At 36.7% G+C, this 20371-nt stretch overlaps 1 protein-coding gene across 9 annotated transcripts in view; it reads left to right on the top strand.

The window, feature by feature from the left end:
- Positions 1 to 20371, top strand: part of ZMYM4 (zinc finger MYM-type containing 4) — a 156247-nt gene that overhangs the window by 102380 nt on the left and 33496 nt on the right. For all 9 annotated transcript variants that reach the window (XM_024248608.3, XM_002811070.5, XM_063713428.1 and 6 more), the window contains 8 exons: positions 1583 to 1667; positions 1934 to 2189; positions 13122 to 13296; positions 13415 to 13627; positions 17308 to 17458; positions 17942 to 18057; positions 18860 to 19135; positions 19310 to 19460. In XM_024248608.3, the coding sequence (XP_024104376.1) occupies positions 1583 to 1667; positions 1934 to 2189; positions 13122 to 13296; positions 13415 to 13627; positions 17308 to 17458; positions 17942 to 18057; positions 18860 to 19135; positions 19310 to 19460 (1423 nt within the window). The remainder of the gene's footprint in view (positions 1 to 1582; positions 1668 to 1933; positions 2190 to 13121; positions 13297 to 13414; positions 13628 to 17307; positions 17459 to 17941; positions 18058 to 18859; positions 19136 to 19309; positions 19461 to 20371) is intronic.

The following is a 20371-nucleotide window of genomic DNA, read 5'->3' as shown; positions in this document are numbered from 1 at the left end:
GGAAATGTTGATAACAAATGCTACTGAGAGTTAATACTGTTCCATTATAATGTACTTTTTGTAAATGAACATTAAAAATAGCTGCAGATTGAAACAGTGGGAAAATACTTTTAAATGGTGTTTTTTCATAAATTACTGGAGTAAATATAATTAAGAACATTTTTTGGGGAGGAAAACAACCTGTCGTTACGTATCAAGAACCTTTACTATGTACCTTTTTACCTAGTAGTTCCACTTTAGGAATTCTTTTCTTAGGAGATAATCCTAAATATGGGAGTATGAATATTCACAAAGATATTCATCATGGCATTACTGATTGTACTGAATGTGCGGAAACATTAAATGGACCAACATTGTGTTGTGGTTATAAAATCTCGGTGCCATGTGGGGCCATTGGAGCCTGAGGCAGAAGGAAAAAATCAGTAATACTGATTTGGTATTTATTTAAAATTTTGATATTTTGCTCATCATGGACCTTGCATAAATTTGATTTTTAAAAATACTGTGTTAAAATATTATCTTCATTACTGAGGTTTTTGGTGCCCCCTTAATTTTGTACCTGAGGCATGTGCCTCACTCACCTCATCCCAGTCACATCTCTGTGTAATGTGTTATGTTTCTTAATACATATTTGTATTTTCAAACTTGAGTAATGTGCCGACACCTCCCCATCACAAAAAAGGAGATATATCTGAGATACTCCAGAATTCCAAGAATAAGTGTTCTTGCAGAGTTTTTGCATGTTTCAATATGATAAACAATATATTAAAATAAAAGTTAAATCTATTATGTAATGATTTTAGAATGCAGTCGCATAATTGTAAAAAGCAAACAGCACTGAAAAGTTGTAGTAGAACTCAGTTATATGGTGGTTACTCATGACTTAAAATACGTGTACATGCACATAAAAATCATTGAAATAAAAACAAAATTTAAACAGCATTCTTTTAGAATTTTCAGACTATGTAGACCTCAGGGATTCTTGGACTTCAGTTTTAGAAACACTGGTATATTTAGCCATTAGAAGTTATTTTGCAGTAATATATACTAACATACAAACGTTCAAATGATTCAAATGAGCAAAAAATCAGTTTATAAGAATGGCATATTTAGTATAATTACAACTTATTAAGAAATAAAACCTCTGCATTGAGGAGGGGAAAAGACTGGAAAGAAATATACCCAAAGAATAACAGTGGTTGTTTTGGGGTGATTAAAATATGATTAATTTTTTTCTTATTTTTATTTATCTAAATTTTCTATGGTGATTGTGTATTACTTTTATAATAAACAGTAACTTATAATACTTTAATAAAATTAAAGATTTTTCAAAAATAATAAATACTTAGTAGTGTCACAGACTAAGTACTTTCATTTTTTTCTGTCTTACACTCCTAGCATATACATACTATACCCATATTTAATTATAGTTTGCTTGCTGTTTTGTATTTTATTATTTCTTATTAATGTTTTAAACATTTTCCACCTCTATATAGTGGTAGTAAAATGTCTTGAATGTCTGGATGTCTTTAGGTATTTATTCTTTTCTCTATGTATTTATTTATTTTTTTCTTCTTTAAAGGAGTATAGTCATGGCCAACAGCAAAAAACTCAAGAGGGGGAACTGAAAATTAGTGCTGTGTTTTCAGTCAGTGGCAGCCCTCTTGGTAAGAAACCGACCTGAATAAATGGATTGTGTATATTCTGACCAATGTGAATGAGAAGAAATTCTGCTTGTATTAATAAACCAGGCAGCTCTCTCTACCCACTTAAGATGCCTTTAAATTGTATATTGCATAATTACTGTTGGGTTTCAAGACTAGTTCTAGAAGAGAAAGAAAGAATGTCTACTTAAAATTCATGGTAAAAAGTAAAACATTTTTTTCTTTCAATTTTTTTTTTTTTTTTTTTTTTTTTTTTTTTTTTTTTAAAGCTCCACAGTTGACTACTGGCTTTCAGCCCTCACTGGCGTCATCTGGCATGAATAAAATGCTTCCTTCAGTTCCAGCCACAGCTGTTCGAGTTTCCTGTTCTGGTTGTAAAAAAATCCTCCAGAAGGGGCAAACTGCTTATCAGAGGAAAGGGTCTACTCAGCTATTCTGCTCCACACTGTGCCTCACTGGATATACAGTTCCACCTGCCCGCCCACCGCCTCCTCTCACCAAGAAAACTTGTTCAAGTTGCTCAAAGTATAGCAGAATTCTAAATTATCTTTTTTGTTTCTTTCCTTTCTCTTAACATACTTTGTTCTTAGCTCATGTATTACATTTGATATTCTACATTTCTTTCTTTCTTTTTTTTTTTTTTGAGAAATACCACATTATTTTCTGTCTGCTTTCAGTTGTTGCTTTTCAGTCTTCCAGGTGCTAGGTGCTCAAGCTTGTTTTTTAGCTTTCAATAATGTTACTTTTATGTATTGTTTTTGAAACCAGCTCTCCCATCCTTGTTAGTTGAAGTGCCTGATATAACAAAAAGTGCACATTTAGGGATATTGTATTACAGCAGTATTTTATTTTATAACTATAAGCAATAGATATTTAAATCCAACAAATATTTAAAGTTATATTTCCTGTTATGTAATTTGAATTTATTTAATACTTTTCTTCTTAACCTTAAATGGCTTCCAGTGTGTATGTATGTGTGTATGTGTATATATATATATTTATTTATTTTTTATATATATATTTATTTATTTATTTTGAGATGGAGTCTCGCTCTGTTGCCCAGGCTGGAGTGCAGTGGCATGATCTCGGCTCACTGCAAGCTCTGCCTCCCGGGTTCATGCCATTCTCCTGCCTCGGCCTCCTGAGTAGCTGGGACTACAGGTGCCCGCCACCATGCCCGGCTAATTTTTTCTATTTTTTAGTAGAGACGGGCTTTCACCATGTTAGCCAGCATGGTCTCAATCTCCTGACCTCGTGATCTGCCTGCCTCAGCCTCCCAAAGTGCTGGGATTACAGGTGTGAGCCACCACGCCTGGCCTATATTTTTATTTTCTCAATGTCTCTGAACTACCGCATTGTGTCCATTGGAATGTTTAATAACAAAAAGGGGGTATGATCTTATGACTGTAATAAGGTCATCCTGATATATTTGAGGAATACACAATAACTTTGACTAATTTTGTGATTGTTAGAAACAGTTTAAGTCAGAAAAAGAGGAATAATGCTCTTGTTCTGAAACACTCTATAATCAGGCTACTCAAACCATGATTCATTTATTACTTTAGGCGGTAATGTTTATAGTTCCTCACACAGATGCTGCACTTTGTCTGCCCGGAGAGGAGAAAAAGATACTCCTCCTCCTAGTTCAGTTAGATAAGAGATGTTTAAAAGAAATTTAAATATGGTTAGAAGTTTTTCTGGAAGTTAGTTATATGCATATCGTTTATGCTTCATTTTTTTGAAATGACCGAAAGGGCAAATTTTGGTTATATTTGAGGCAGCTTAAATATATACTGTAACTTATATATACAAATGTAGATTGGACTTCAGTTTTCTTTGGAATTTCTATTTTTATTGTAAAATTGCCGCTATTTAAAAGAACAATAGAAACTTCTGCAACTTTTTGTTTTGGGACTATCTTTTAAGCTAATTACACATTCTTTTGAATAGCTTCTGTGCTATCAAATTTTTATTTCCTGAGTGCTTATTTACTGTTCACATGTGGCCAAAAGCCATTTAGTACCATGTATATTGATTAAAGTGCAGATTAAGATATTTTATATCAATTTTTGTTCAAAAATGAAATTTGATTATATAAGATTGGTGCTTTTGTGACTTTCAATGCCTTTTGTGAAGGAATTTATAAAAGGGAATTTAAAAAATATATCTTTGAGTTATGTTGTCATTGTTAGAATAATAATTATACCAGGGCTATTTTGAGTGATAGATTTTGGCTTATTTTTTAAAAAATTTATTTCATTAGAACATAAACCATGAGGAAGTAGTTGGGAAAGGTGCCAGGGAATGTTGGTTAAAGGATACAAAATTTTTTAGTTAGAAAGAATTGAAGATCTATTGTACAATATGGTGACTATAGTTAATGATACATTGTATTCTTGAAAAATGGTGAGAATGGATATAAAATGTTCTCACCACAAAAATAGTAACCAAGGAATGTATATATTAATTAGCTAGATTTAGGCATCGCACAGCGTGTGTGTATACACACACAGACACACACACACACAGGTTGAGTGTCTCTTACCTTAAATGCTTTTTTTTTTTCTTTTCTTTTTTTTTTTTGAGACCAAGTCTCGCTGCTCTGTCGCCCAGGCTGGAGTGCAGTGGCACAGTCTCGGCTCACTGCAAGCTCTGCCTCCTGAGTTAACACCATTCTCCTGCTTCAGCCTCCTGAGTAGCTGGGACTACAGGCATCCGCCACCATGCACGGCTAATTTTTTTTTTTTTTTTGTATTTTCAGTAGAGATGGGGCGTTTCAGATTTCAGATTTTTAAAAAGGTTTTGGGATATTTGCATTATATCTACTAACTGATTGAGCATTTCTAATCTGAAAATCTGAAATTTAATGCTCCAATGAGCATTTCCTTTAAACATCATGTTGGCGCTCAAAAAGTTTCAGATACTGGGAGCATTTTGGATTTCTGGTTTAGGGATACTCAGCCTGTTCTTTAAAATATGATGTTGTGGCTGGGCGTGGTGGCTTACACCTGTAATCCCAGCACTTTGGGAGGCTAAGGCAGGTGGATCACTAGAGGCCAGGAGTTCAAGACCAGCCTGGCCAACATGGTGAAACCTCCATCTCTGGTAAAAATACAAAAATTAGCTGGGCTTGGTGGCACATGCCCATAATCCCAGCTACTCAGATGGCTGAGGCACAAGAATCACTTGACCCTGGGAGGTAGAGGTTGCAGTGAGCCAAGATTTCACCAATGCACTCCAGCCTGGATGAGAGAGTGAGACTCTATCTCAAAAAAAAGGAAGAAAATTATGTTGTACACATAGTAAATACATATAATTTATGCCAGTATAAATAAATAAATATATATATATATCTATGCACACACACCCACACCCCCCACAAGGGTAGGAACTTTGTGTATCTACTTCAATATACCCAGCACAGTAAATGCTTAATACGTATTTGTTGAATGGGAGAATTAATGATCTTAACTTTTTTTTTCTTTTTTTTTTTTTTGAGACCAAGTCTCGCCGCTCTGTCGCCCAGGCTGGAGTGCAGTGGCGCAGTCTCAGCTCACTGCAAGCTCCGCCTCCCGAGTTAACGCCATTCTCCTGCCTCAGCCTCCTGAGTAGCTGGGACTACAGGCATCCGTCACCATGCACGGCTAATTTTTTTCTTTTTTTTTTTTGTATTTTCAGTAAAGATGGGGTTTCACCATGTTGGTCAGGCTGGTCTCAAACTCCTGACCTCCTGATCCACCCGCCTCAGCCTCCCAAAGTGCTGGGATTACAGGTGTGAGCCACCGCGCCCGGCCCTGCACGGCTAATTTTTTATATGTTTAGTAGAGGTGGAGTTTCACTGTGTTAGCCAGGTTGGTCTCGGTCTCCTGACCTTGTGATCCACCCGCCTCAGTCTCCCAAAGTGCTAGGATTACAGGTGTGAGCCACCGCGCCCGGCCCAATGATCCTAACTTCTAAAAAAGCTATACTTACTACTTTACAGGTATAACTTATGTAGTAAAATTACTTAGTAAAAACAGACTTTATACTGCTTGAATTGTAAAATGTACTTTTAAACATGAGTACTTAGGTATATATCCTGTCTCTAATTTCTGTATTCCAGTATATTCATCATGGGATTCTTTTTTTTTTTTTTTTTTTTTTTTTTGAGACAAGAGTTTTGCTCTTGTTGCCCAGGCTGGAGTGCAATGGCACGATCTTGGCTCACCACAACCTCCACCTCCAGGGTTCAAGTGATTCTCTTGCCTCAGCCTCCTGAGTAGCTAGGATTACAGGCATGTACCACTATGCCCAGCTAATTTTTTTGTATTTTTTGTAGAGATGGGGTTTCTCCATGTTGGTCAGGCTGGTCTCGAACTCCCGACCTCAGATGACCCACCTGCCTTGGCCTCCCAAATTGCTAGGATTACAGGCGTGAGCCACCATGTCCGGCACTCATCATGGGATTGTAAGACTTAAGTCAGTTTGAAGATTTTAATTTTTATAGTTTTTTTCCTGTTTATTTTGCCATGAAATCATTTCACATAATAACTTCATATTTCTTTATTTAATTCTTACTCTAGGGATCAACAGTCTTTAAAATTTCAGCGATATTTATCCTTTTATAATCATAGCGATGGGCTGGGCATGGTGGCATGCACTTGTAGTCCCACCTACTCAGGAGGCTGAGGTGGGAGGATTGCTTGAGCCCAGGAGTCTGAGACTCAGCCTGGGCAACATAGTGAGACCTGGTCCTCCCCAGCCCTTAAAAAAGGTCAGCCATATCTCTGTCTCCCAAAAAAAAAAAAAAAGTCAGTCATAGATTTTTTTTTTTTCCAAAGATTTATCAGTTATTTTCAAAATGGCTATGGAAAACTCACGTAAGTTTTAAAATATGCCCTCTTTCTCGTTTTAAAAAATTATTATTATTGTCCATACATGTTACTCTTTTCATCTAGATTTATCATGTTTCTTTGACCTCCAGACTCTGGTGTTTGCCTAAGCTTTATTAGAGACAGGTCATTTCTACCTATGTGTCATTTTATCTATGTCTTGATCTTATGTAATTCAATTGCTCTTTAAGATTATGTTCTCTTCTCATGTTTGGTTTATCCATTATCCAAATTTTCCATTTCTTCAACCTGTTATCCCTTGACTCTTTACAGTTCTACCTTTTTATTCACTTATTCTTTTACCCTTTTTTTATTCCTGTTTTTCATTCACCCCTTTCTGTTTTTCAGGTACTCCTTACTTATCTCCTCAGCCTTTTCTTCTTCATTTTCTTTCTTACTTTTCTCCTACTTCTCATTTTACGTAATACTTACTTTTTGCTTCAGTCTTCAACCATTGTCAATCTTGTTTTTCCTTATATTCCATTTTACTTTCTGAACTACTCTTTAATCTCCTGTTCAACACTACCTTTCCTTCCTTTTTATCCCCTCTTATTTACACTGTGATTACAACAGTTGGGTATAGTCTGATTTATCTGAGTGTAAAACTGATGAGTTGGATGTACCAAAAATATAAGGAAGCTAAATTCAAAGAAGCTAAAAGATTTGCTTGTGTCACCTAGCTGGTTAATTTTGGCATATGCATTGTTTTTCTACATAGTCTCTATAGTCAAACAGGTTTCATTTAGAAATCATTCCCCATAAGAAGGGTTTCAATTTGATTTGAATAGGCAGAGATGGAAAAAATTTCCTCTCTGATAACTACTGCTATTGTTGTATACCAGTAGAAATATAACAGCAGCACTTCGGTTAGAAGAAGCTCATTAACTATTCAGAATAAATTTTATTTTTCTTAATTTTTGGTAATCATATGTCTTAGCCTCTTGAATTTAACTTAAACTCTCAAAAGATTTTGGTTGCCATTTAATTTTTAGGTTTCCTTAATGATAGGGACCTAATAATTTGTTTTAAAAAATCTGTCTTGGCTGGGAGCAGTGGCTCATGCCTGTAATCCCAGCACTTTAGGAAGCCAACATTGGAGGATTGCATGAGCCCAGGATTTCGAGACCAGCCTGGGCAACCCAGTGAAACCTCATCTCTACAAAAAGTTAAAAAATTAACCAACCGTGGTGCCACATGCCTGTAATCCCAGCTGCTTGGGAGGACGAGGTGAGAGGATTTCTTGAGTCCAGGAGTTTGAGGCTGCAGTGAGCTATGATCACACTCCTGCTCTTCAGCCTAGGTGACACAGCAGGACCCTATCTTTGAAAAAAAAAAAAAAATTATATTTTGCAGAAAAGAGGTAATTTGGAGGATAATTTTGTTAATACTGTTAGATCAGATTCTTGTTATAATGATATTCAAAGAAGTAACACCCAGATTGTCTGTACCATTTCTGAATTTTCACTAACTTGAATGAGATTGTTTCTTCTCATTCTGTCATAAGATATAATCCACTACCACAATAAGATGTAATCTAATTGGATTCTAAGCATAGTGAGAGCAGTGAAAAAATACCTAATTTTATACTTCCATTTCCTTGATCCATGCTGCTCCCAATTCTTATCTCCTTTCTGGAAAACTCCTATTTCAGGTCCAGCTAAAATATCACCCTTTGGGTTGCCTTTCACGTTACATGTAGTCTGAAATAATTGTTTCTTCGTTTATATTTTTATGGCACATTATTCGTGTCTTCTCCAAAAATTATTTATACTTTTTTTTTTTTTTTTTGAGACAGAGTCTCGCTTTGTCGCCAGGCTGGAGTGCAGTGGCACCATCTTGGCTCACTGCGACCTCTGCCTCCCAGGTTGAAGTGATTCCCCTGCCTCAGCCTCTCGAGTAGCTGGGACTACAGGCACACACCACCATGCCCAGCTAATTTTTTTGTATTTTTAGTAGAGAAGGGGTTTCACCATATTGGCCAGGATGGTCTTGAACTCTTGACCTCAGGTGATCTGCCCACCTCGGCCTCCCAAAGTGCTGGGATTACAGGCGTGAGCCACCACACCCAGCCTATAATATTTTAAGAATGCTTCTGTTACAGTATTTTATAAAATATTTGTCTATCTGTCACAATAACTCTGAGCTCCTTAAGTACATACATCTCTTTTTTGAGATGGAGTCTTGCCCTGTTGCCCAGGCTGGAGTACAGTGGTGCCATCTACGCTCACTGCAACTTCTACCTCCCAGGTTCAAGCAATTCTCTTGCCTCAGCCTCCCGAGTAGCTGGGACTACAGGCGCATGCTACCACGCCCGGCTAATTTTTGTATTTATAGTAGAGACGGGGTTTCGCCTTATTGGCCAGGCTGGTCTCAAACTCCTGACCTCAAGTGATCTGCCCGCCTCAACCTCCCAAAGTGCTGGAATTACAGGTGTGAGCCACTGCGCCTGGCCCATATGTGGACCATATTTTGACTCAGGGTTTCGTTAATGTCTGGCTCAATGTAACTTCTCACTAAATATCCTTCTCACTAAATATCCCTCTATGAAATACATTAAAACCTAATTTTAAAAATAACAGGAAATGCAAAAAGCAAAGCAGTCTAGAGCTGCTAAGTATGGAAGATGGCAAGGTATGGAGTTATGTATTATAGTAAAATATTAGGTGCTCCTAATGATGATTTCCCATTATATCTACTATTTTACTGAAGCAGAGAGATTTGTATAGCCATACTTCAGAGATATTCAGGGTTTGGTTCCAGACCACCTCAATAAAGCAAATAGCTCAATAAAGCAATTATCTCAATAAAGTGAATGATATTAATTTTTTGGCTTCCCAGTTCATATCAAAGTTGTGTTTATACTGTAGTCTGTGTGCAATAGCATTAAATCTTTAAAAACCAATGTACATTTTTAAATTAAAAATACTGCATTGCTAACAAATGCTAACAATCATGTGAGCCTTCAGTGAGTCATAATCTTATTACTAGTGGACAGTCTTGTTTCAATGTTGATGGCTGCTGATTAATTCAGTGTGATGGTTGCTGAAGGTGTTGGTGGCTGTGGCAATTTCTTAAGATAACAATGAAGTTTGTCACATCAGTTGACTCTTCCTTTCACAAAATATTTCTTTGTGGCATGCAATAATATTTGATAGCATTTCACCCAGAGAAGAACTTTCCAAATTGGAATCAGTACTCTCAGACTCCACCATTGCTTTATCAACTAAGTTTATGTAATACTTTAAATCCTTTGGTGTCATTTCACCAAAGTTCACAGCATCTGCACCAGGAGTAAATTCCATGACAAAAAATTACTTTCCTTGCTCATCCATTGGAAGCAACTCCTTATCTGTTCGTTTTATCATGAGATTGCAGCAATTCAGTCGCATCTTCAGGCTCCACTTCTAGTTCTCTTACTATTTCTCCCACATTTGTAGTTATTTCCTCCACAGAAGTCTCAAACTCCTCAGAGTCATCTGTGAGGATTGAAGTTACCTACTTCCAAGCTCCTATTAATGATGATATTTGGATTTCCTCTCATTAATCATGAATGTTCTTAATGTCATCTGGAATGGTGAATCCTTTCCAGAAGCTTTTTAATTTCCTTTGGCCAGATCCATTATAGGAATCACTATCTATGGCAGCTGTAGCCTTAGGAAATGTATTTCTTAAATAATGAGTTGCAAAAGTTGAAATTACTCTTTGATCCACAGGCTGCAGAATAGATATTGGGTAAGCAGGTATGAAAATAACATTAACCTCTTGTACATCTCCATCAGAACTCTTTAGTGACTAGATGTCAATGAGCAGTAATATTTTGAAAGGAATCTTTTAAGTGTCCTGGGATTTTTGAAAGTTAAAAGTAGAAGCTGGTGGCTTCTACTTGATGAAGTCACCAGCTACATTAGCCCCTAACAAGACAGTCAGCCTTTCCTTTGAAGCTTTGAAGCCAGTCATTGACTTCTCTCTAGCTATGAAAGTCCTAGATGGCATCGTTTTTCAATAGAAGACTGTTTCTTCTACATTGAAGATGTAGCCACCATCATAAGTTGTCTTAGCTAGATATTCTTGATAACTTGCTACAGCTTCTCCATCAGCACTTGCTGCTTCACCTTGTACTTTGATGTTCCAGAGATAGCTTCTTTCGTTAAACCATATGAGCTAACCTCTACTAGCTCTAAACTTCTGCAGCTTCTTTACCTGAGTCTTCCTAGAATTCAAGAGAGTTAGGGCCTTGCTCTCGATTAGGCTTTGGCTTAAGGGAATGCTGTGGCTGGTTTGATCTTCTATCTAGACCACTATAACTTTTCTCCACATCAGCAGTAAGACTTGCACTTTCTTTTTGTTGTTGTTGTTTTGAGACGGAGTGTCTCTCTGTCACCCAGGCTTGAGTGCAGTGGCGCAATTTCAGGTCACTGCAGCCTCCACCTCCCGGGTTCAAGCAATTCTCCTGCCTCAGCCTCCCAAGTAGCTCGGACTACAGTCACATGCCACCACGCCCAGCTAATTTTTGTATTTTTAATAGAGATGGGATTTCACCATGTTGGCCAGGATGGTCTGGATCTCTTGATCTTGTGACCCACCCACCTCAGCCTCCCAAAGTGCTGGAATTACAGTCGTGAGCCACTGCGTCCTGCCTAAGTTTTGCATTTTTTAGTAGAGACGTGGTTTCACCATGTTGGCTAGGTTGGTCTCCAACTCCTGACCCCAGTTGATCCACCCGCCTCGGCCTCCCAAAGTGCTGGTATTACAGGCGTGAGCCACCATGCCCGGCCAACTGTTGCACTTTCTTATCATTCATGTCTTCACTGGAGTACCCCTCTTAGTCTTTCAAGAACTTTTCCTTTACATTTACTATGTGGTTAAATGTTTGGCGCAAGAGACCTAGCTTTCTACATGCCTTCCTCACTAAGAGTAATCATTTCTAGCTTTTGATTTATAGTGAGAAACGTGGGACTCTTAATTTTGTTGAGCATTTAGAGGCCATTGTGAGGTTATTCATTGGCCTGCTTTCAATATTGTTGTGCCTTAGGGAATAGGAAGGCCTGAAGAGTGGGAGAGATACAGAAGTCAATGGAGCAGTCAGAACACACACAATTTTCAATTAAGTTTGCTATCTTACATTGACCTGGTTTGTGGTTACTCCCCAAAACAATTACAATAGTAACATCAGTGTTCACTAATCACAGAAAAACAGATATTATAATAACAAAAACGTTAGAAATATTGGGAGAACTACCAAAATATAATACAGAGACATGTCGATATTACATGATATATATATATTACAGATATTATAATAACAAAAACGTTTGAAATATTGGGAGAACTACCAAAATATAATACAGAGACATGTCGTGGGCAAATGCTGTTAAGAAATGGCACTGATAGACTTGTGTGAGGCAGGGTTGCTACAAGCCTTCTATTTGTTAGAAAGTGCAGTATCTGTGAAGCACAATAAAACAAGGTATGCCTATAATTTTTTCTTTAAAAGTATCCTATTAGCGTAATCTCTTTAAGATACAAGCATGAGTATAAAGCAGTTTATTAACTATTAGGTGAATGTATACTCATGGGAGAGAGACATTGATTAGAAAATTTCACCAGTTTGAAAAATTGGTTTTATTTATTTATTTATTTATTTATTTATTTATTTATTTATTTGAGACAGAGTCTCGCTCTGTCACCCAGGCTGGAGTGCAGTGGCACAATCTTGGCTCACTGCAAGCTCCGCTTCCCGGGTTCATGCCATCCTCCTGCCTCAACCTCCCGAGTAGCTGGGACTACAGGCGCATGCCACCACGCCTGGCTAATTTTTTGTATTTTTAGTAGAGACGGGGTTTCACCGTGTTAGCCAGGATGCTCTCGATCTTCTGACCTTGTAATCCGCCCGCCTCAGCCTCCCAAAGCATTGGGATTACAGGCGTGAGCCACTGCGCCTGGCTGAAAAATTGGTTTTTAATATGGTTTCCACTTGAACTATCTGGTAAACTACTATAGAGTGAGTGGTTTGGTGGGATTAGGGTTGGAGTGGTAAGGAGCCTTAATCATTAGGGTTTTAATCTTCATTGCCTTTGTTACTAGTGCTTAGGAATTAAATTATTTAGATATGGTAATGTTATATTTTATGTAAGTGTGCTAGAATATGCACTGTGTAGTGTAAAATGTATGTTTACTTTTAAAATATACTAATTTTTGACAATGTTAAATGTAATACAGTATTTTTAAAAGAATATTTTGAAAATACAGATAATTCTAGAAAAGAAAATAAAAATCTCCCATAATCCCTCCTGTAGAGATAATGAATGCTAATCATTTGATGTTTTCCTTTTAGTCTTTGAAACATACTAATTCTCATAACAGTTCTATGAAGTAGGTGCTGTATTAATTCCACTTCATAGAAAAGAATTTAAGGATCAAAGCAATTTTTAAGTGTCTCCCAGAAAATTAAAGTTTTTAAACTTAAATTCCAGTGTTATTTCCCTACAGTATAATTGCCTCTGTTTTATTTAGTTATTTTAGCTCACAGAAAGGAAAAAGAAATTAATTATACCATGGCTTATGTTATTTTTTTTCTTATTTTTAGAGACATTTTAAATCCAAAGGATGTGATCAGTGCCCAGTTTGAAAACACCACCACTAGTAAAGATTTTTGCAGTCAGTCATGTTTGTCAACATATGAACTGAAAAAAAAACCTATTGTTACCATAAATACAAATAGTATTTCAACCAAATGCAGCATGTGTCAGAAGAATGCTGTTGTAAGTTACCATTTTCCTTTATTGGGGCAGGAGTCTAATATTAATATGTCTGTGCTTAAAGAACAGCTTTTGATGCTCTCTGCTCCTTGTTTTTGTGTTGCTATTTTTTAATTTCTAGATTCGACATGAAGTTAATTATCAGAATGTGGTCCATAAACTTTGCAGTGATGCCTGCTTCTCTAAGTTTCGTTCTGCTAACAACCTCACCATGAACTGTTGTGAAAACTGTGGGGGTTACTGTTACAGTGGGTCGGGACAATGCCACATGCTTCAGATAGAGGGACAGTCTAAGAAGTTTTGTAGTTCATCGTGTATCACAGCATACAAGCAGGTACATGACCATATTTAATCGTGATGTCTTTGTTCAGTTCAGGTAATCTGTATTTTTAGTCGAAATTATTTATGAAAATGTTGTTTTGCAATATTGGGTTTACTGGCCGGGTGCCATGGCTCACACCTGTAATCCCAGCACTTTGGGAGGCTGAGGTGGGCAGATCACCTGAGGCTGGGAATTCGAGACCAGCCTGACCAACATGGAGAAACCCCATCTCTACTGAAAATACAAAAATTAGCCAGGTGTGGTGGCACATCCCTGTAATCCCAGCTACTCAGGAGGCTGAGGCAGGAGAATCGCTTGAACTCGGGAGGTGGAGGTTGCAGTGAGCCAAGATCGCGCCATTGCACTCCAGCCTGGGCAACAAGAGCGCAACTCTGTCCCAAAAAAAAAAAAAAATCAAAAATGTATATATATACACACACACACACACACACACGTATATATACGTATATATGTATATACGTATATATGTATATGTATATATACATATATAGAGAGAGAGTTTACTATTTGCTAACTGGTATTCTTTATACATAAATAGTATTTGTTGAATAAATGTGCATTAAGTATTCGTATAGAGTTCTGTAAGCAGCAGTTTTGTTTATGCATTTGAAATACATGTTTTTAGAGTGTGGCTTTTTTTTTTTTTTTTTTTTTATGAGATGGAGCCTCACACTGTCTCCCAGGCTGGAGTGCGATCTTGGCTCACTGCAACCTCAGCCTCCCTGGTTCAAGCGATTCTCCTGCCTCAGCCTCCCAAGTAGCTAGGATTACAGGCGCCCACCACCAGGCCTGGCTAATTTTTTTGTATTTTTAGTAGAGATGGGATTTCACTATACTGGCCAGGCTGGTATCAAACTCCTGACCTCAAGTGATCCACCCGCCTCGGCCTCCCAATCCCTGTGCTGGGATTACAGGTGCGAGCCACCACGCCCAGCCAGTATGGCTTTTTTATTTCAAAAGTGATTTGTATTCTTTAACAATATTTTGAAAGTTAAAAAAAAACATGAAGAAATACAGTGTATCTCTCACAGATAACAAATCCTATCATTTTGTATAGCCTTCTAATCTTTCCAGCATGTGAGATTTGCATATATACTTCTTATTTGACAAGGAAAGGTTCAAGTTGCGTATGTATTGTTGAAATCTGATTCACAGAATTAAAATTGCAAACCAGATAATCAAAATTATATCATTAATTGTTACAGTAAGGGATTTTTCTTATCTTTATGAAATAGGAAGAAATAGATGTGGATTATATATTTGTGAATTGATGAGGTGTGCATGGGATGAACTGGATGAACTCTATAACAAATGTCTTTTATGTAGTTTTGTGTGTATTAGATTTGTATTTTATTAGTGAATTTTGATCAAATATTAGTTTTAAAATTGATAAACCTAAAGGAATAGTAAATGCTATATATATATAGTTTTAATTTTTAATTTTTTGGGTCCATAGTAGGTGTATATATTTATGGGGTAAGTACTTTTAATATTTTTAATTTTGTAATGTCTCTCTATGTAAGTGCATTTGCTAATCATTCTTTTCCTTAGAATAGTAAATCTTTATACAGTTTACCAAAATTGGTGAATTTAATAGTGTTGATTAGGAACTTTCTTGTTAATTGTTCTTAAAACTTTGTAGTAATTTTGGAATTTAAACATGTTTCAATTTATTTCCTGTTAATGTGAAAACACACTATAATGGCTAAGTTTTACTATTCATTCCTTATTTTTGTTCACAAAGGAAAAAAAAATCCCCACATCTTCATTGTTTTATCTTTTTCCAAAAGACTGTTCTTTGCCTGATACTGTATCAGGTACTAAAAGTTACTTGGATTCAGTCCATTGAAAGATGAGTCATAGTCCACAAGAGAGGGAGAAATAGGATGAAACATCTTAATTTTAAATTTATTCTTTACTTTTAATGTAGCCAAAACCTATTAAATTTTTCATGTATTATATCTGCTGTGGTAGAGAAAGAACTGGAATTTAGAAGTAAGGCAGATCTAGATTTAATTCCAGACCTTATGTTCAAATACAGTTTTACCTTGGGGAAAGCAGTTAAGCTCCCTGAGTCCCAGTTTTTCTGTCTGTAAATAACTATGATACCACCTATGTCACTGGGAAGTTTTTAGGATTATAGAAAGTAAGAATGAAAGAATGCCTAGTATGTAACTGGGGCATTGTAGATGGTCATTTCTGCTACTTTCCTTTCTTCCTTACATGTAATTCATTCAACAAACATTAGATATAATTTCTGTTTTGAGGGGCTGCGTGTCTCCTGAGAAAGATAAGACGTATAAATGAGTAAATAGAGATGCTATGATGGAAGTATTATGGGTACAGTGGGCCACAGAGGTAGCATAGTGAGCTCTACTTGATAGGGAAAGATGAGACTATCAGCAAAAGCTTCACAAAGGTAACTCTTGACCTGGGTCTGACAAATGAGGTTTGCTTTTACAGTCCTCATTAGGGAGGAGAGGCTTACAAATGAGGTTTGCTTTTACAGTCCTCATTAGGGAGGAGAGGGAAATGGGGTTAGAGATTTAGAAGACATTCCAGAATTCAGGCATATATTCACTTTACTGTGTATTTATTTTAATATCAAGTTTCACAAATTGATTCTTTAAGAAGGAAGATTGCTCTTAAAATCTCCTAATTGGTGCTGGACATACTTTATAAATTATGCTGAATGTGTGATATGTTAATAATACTTAGCATTATTTGCTGCTGAATCCCTAATTGGGTGAAGACTTAAGATAACGGACTCTGATTGTTTGTATTTGGACACCTGTGATATCCCAGGTTTGCTCTCACTTTACGCTTATAGATTTTTTTTTTATTATTAGTGGTAGAATATTTGCCAATAAGTTGCCTAATAAGTTTACTAATTTCCTTAAATTCATATTTATAAGCACCTTTGGAGGGGGTTATTTCAATTTATAGGATGATATAGTATAAAAGCATGAACTTGCTATTATTTAATGTTTTTAAAACTATGGTTATGACCTATTAATAGACCCTGAAATTAATTACTAGGTTATAACCAGCATTATTATTTTTTTCTTTTTCTTTCTTTTTTTTTTTGAGATGGAATCTTCTCATTCTGTCGCCCAGGCTGGAGTGCAGTGGCGCGATCTCGGCTCACTGCAAGCTTCGCCTCCTGGGTTCACGCCATTCTCCTGCCTTAGCCTCCCAAATAGCTGGGACTACAGGCGCCTGCCCCTATGCCTGGCTAATTTTTTTTGTATTTTTGTACAGGCGGGGTTTCACCATGTTGGCCTTGCTGGTCTTGAACTCCTGACCTCAGGTGATCCACCCACCTCGGCCTCCCAATGTGCTGGGATTACAGGGGTGAGCCACTGCGCCTGGCCGCATTACTTTTTTAATGAAACAGAAGAGATTGGAAAATATCAAAGTGCATTACATGTTATCATGATATTTATTCCTCTATAAAACTTTTTAGTTTTATTACATACATACATAATACACAAATGCAAAATCTCAGAAGTACATGTGTACCATGAAACTTCCTATTGAGGATTACAATCATAAAAGTTTGAAAATCACTGATTTCAAATATTTCGAAAGTGTTGAGTATAAACATTTCAAAGAATTATGCTTTTACTAGGAATTTGTTAAAAATGAATGTTGTTTTATTCTCTTAATAGAAATCAGCCAAAATTACACCATGTGCGCTTTGCAAATCATTGAGATCCTCAGCAGAAATGATTGAAAATACCAATAGCTTGGGGAAGACAGAGCTTTTCTGTTCTGTTAATTGCTTATCTGCTTACAGAGTTAAAATGGTTACTTCTGCAGGTAATATTGGTTTCATAAACTATGAAATGTAATAGTTGAAAAATTATGGTTATTGCTTTGTTTTTAAGGTATATTTTTTTGGTTGATTTTTAAGGCACATTTAACATATTTCAGATATTTGTTGTAAAATATCACCTGTTACCTTGATTGCTTATTTATTTACTTGCATGCCTATTTATGCATTTCCCCCTTACCAAAAGAATTTCATATGGCTTCTTTAATATATTTTCTTTATCCCCACCTAATTTCTTTGAAGTTTCATTTATTTGGTAGTTTCAGGGTAGACTTTGACTAATTTAAATTGGAAAGAAAAATTTTCAGTATTATGTTAGTTTTTGTCTATATGTGACATGATTTAGTTTCAGTTCCTACAACTTACCCTGGCCCTTGAATTTTCTTATGTTGTATAATATTATTTAATTTCTCATACTTTTGTGTACATTTGTACATATTACTCATTGGTTTTTATTTTGATTTGCTAAGGTGTACAAGTTCAGTGTAACAGTTGTAAAACCTCAGCAATTCCTCAGTATCACCTAGCCATGTCAGATGGAAGTATACGCAACTTCTGCAGCTACAGCTGTGTGGTAGCTTTCCAGGTATGGCTTCAGGAACCTTCCTCTTCTTCAGTCAGTGAGTCACCTACTGTATGAGTCTGTTCTTGCACTCCTCTAAAAAAATACCCTAGACTGGGTAATTTATAAAGAAAGAGGTTTTATTGGCTCACAGTTCCACAGGCTGTACAGGTAGCATGGCTGGAGAGGCCTCAGGAAACTTTCAATTATGGCGGAAGGCGAAGGGGAAGCCGGCACGTCTTACATGATGGGATCAAGAGGAAGACAGAGAAGTGGGAGGTGCTGCACTTTTAAACAACCAGATAGTGAAAACTCACTACCACCAGAACAGCAGGGGAGAAATCCACCCCCATGATCCAGTCACTTCCTGCCAGGCTCCTCCCCCAACACTGGGGATTACGACTGGACATGAGATTTGGGCAGGGACACAAATTCAAACCTATCACCTACTATAGTAATGCACGTTTATTAGGTGTTTGCTAGGGCCTGGGTTGTGTAAGTTTCTATATCATTCCTATTAAACTTGGATTTGTAGTTCATTCTGTATTTGGAATTTAACTGCCTTCTATAAAATTGAATGGTACTTTTATCACCCATATTATCTATCGGGAGGATATTATTTTTGAGGAAGATTATTAGTTATTTTATTTTTTCATCATAAATGAGACTCCCCCCATTCCGTTATAAGCTGCTCAGAGGCAGGAACATTGCCTGTTAACAGATGTACCTTACATGCCTAGAACTGTGCTTGGCATATGTAGGCACACGATACTACTTTGTTTTAACAAAGATTAAATTGATGCTTTTCATTGTTTTGTTTTTCCAGAATTTATTCAACAAACCAACTGGAATGAATTCTTCAGTAGTGCCCTTGTCTCAGGGCCAAGTAATTGTAAGCATCCCCACAGGTTCCACAGTGTCAGCCGGAGGAGGTAGCACATCTGCTGTTTCTCCCACCTCCATCAGTAGCTCTGCTGCAGCTGGTCTCCAGCGTCTCGCTGCCCAGTCCCAGCATGTTGGGTTTGCACGAAGTGTTGTGAAACTCAAATGTCAACACTGTAACCGTCTTTTTGCCACAAAACCAGAACTTCTTGACTATAAGGTAAAGTATACCATGTTCATGATAAGATTTTGAGTATACATGGGTCTATTTGTAAAATTATTTTTAACTTTGCATCTCTCAAAATCACACCATTTGTTTTGAAAGTAAGGGAGATAGGAGTTCCATAAGACAAACCAAATGTTTAATTAGTATTTAATGATTATTTCTTTGCAGGGCAAAATGTTTCAGTTCTGTGGCAAGAATTGTTCTGACGAATATAAGAAAATAAATAATGTAATGGCAATGTGTGAATATTGTAAAATTGAGAAAATTGTAAAGGAGACTGTTCGGTTCTCAGGTGCTGACAAGTCATTCTGTAGTGAAGGTAAAGACGGAAGATTATCTTACCTACTGAGCATGTTGGTTGTTTTAAAGCAGTTGATGATGATTTAAGCTTTCACTAAGTTAATCTGTTTTATTGTTTATGTATAACGTAAATGCCTTTTCGATTCATTTACACTTAGTTCATTCTTTTTTGATCTAGTTTTCTTATTATGTAGATGTTAAAATGAAGTGAAAGATTTGCAAAGTATAATGCAGAAGAAGATGATGTGAAAAACATTTAACATCCTTAGGTTCCCCATTATTAGGTTGATGGGAACCTCAAAGATCATTCCATTTCTAAATGGAATGCCTTAAATTATGGTAACATTCTAAGTTTATACTTTTATTGTCTTAAACAGCCATTATATTTCTGAATATAAATGGCTTGAATATGCAAATTAATATGTGGAAGATTGTTTTCTTGATTTAGATAACTATTCTATATGTTTATAATGTTTTATTTTACTCTAAAGCTGTATTAATTAGCCTTCTAGAGCAAGGGCTTTCAAACCTTTTGATAACACAAAAGAAGAAATACGTTTACACTGTGACCCAGTATATTTTCACATACCTAAATAAAAGTTTTTTTGTTTTTGTTTTTGTTTTTTGAGACAGAGTCTTGCTCTGTCACCCAGGCTGGAATGCCGTGGAGCGATCTTGGCTCACTGCAACCTCTGCCTCCTGGGTTCAAGCGATTCTCCTGCCTCAACCTCACGAGTAGCTGGGATTACAGGCACCCGCCAACACACCTGACTAATTTTTGTATTTTTAGTAAAGACAGGGCTTCACCATGTTGGCCAGGCTGGTCTCCAACTCCTGACCTCAGGTGATCCACCCACTTTGGCCTCCCAGAGTGCTGGGATTACAGGTGTGAGCCACTACGCCCAGCCCCAAAAGTTTCATGAAATAAAA

Source organism: Pongo abelii, chromosome 1, assembly GCF_028885655.2.
Source record: "Pongo abelii isolate AG06213 chromosome 1, NHGRI_mPonAbe1-v2.0_pri, whole genome shotgun sequence".
NCBI classification, from domain to species: Eukaryota; Metazoa; Chordata; class Mammalia; order Primates; family Hominidae; genus Pongo; species Pongo abelii.
Note: the sequence above shows the minus strand (reverse complement) of the source record. Positions and strands in the feature narration are given on the sequence as shown.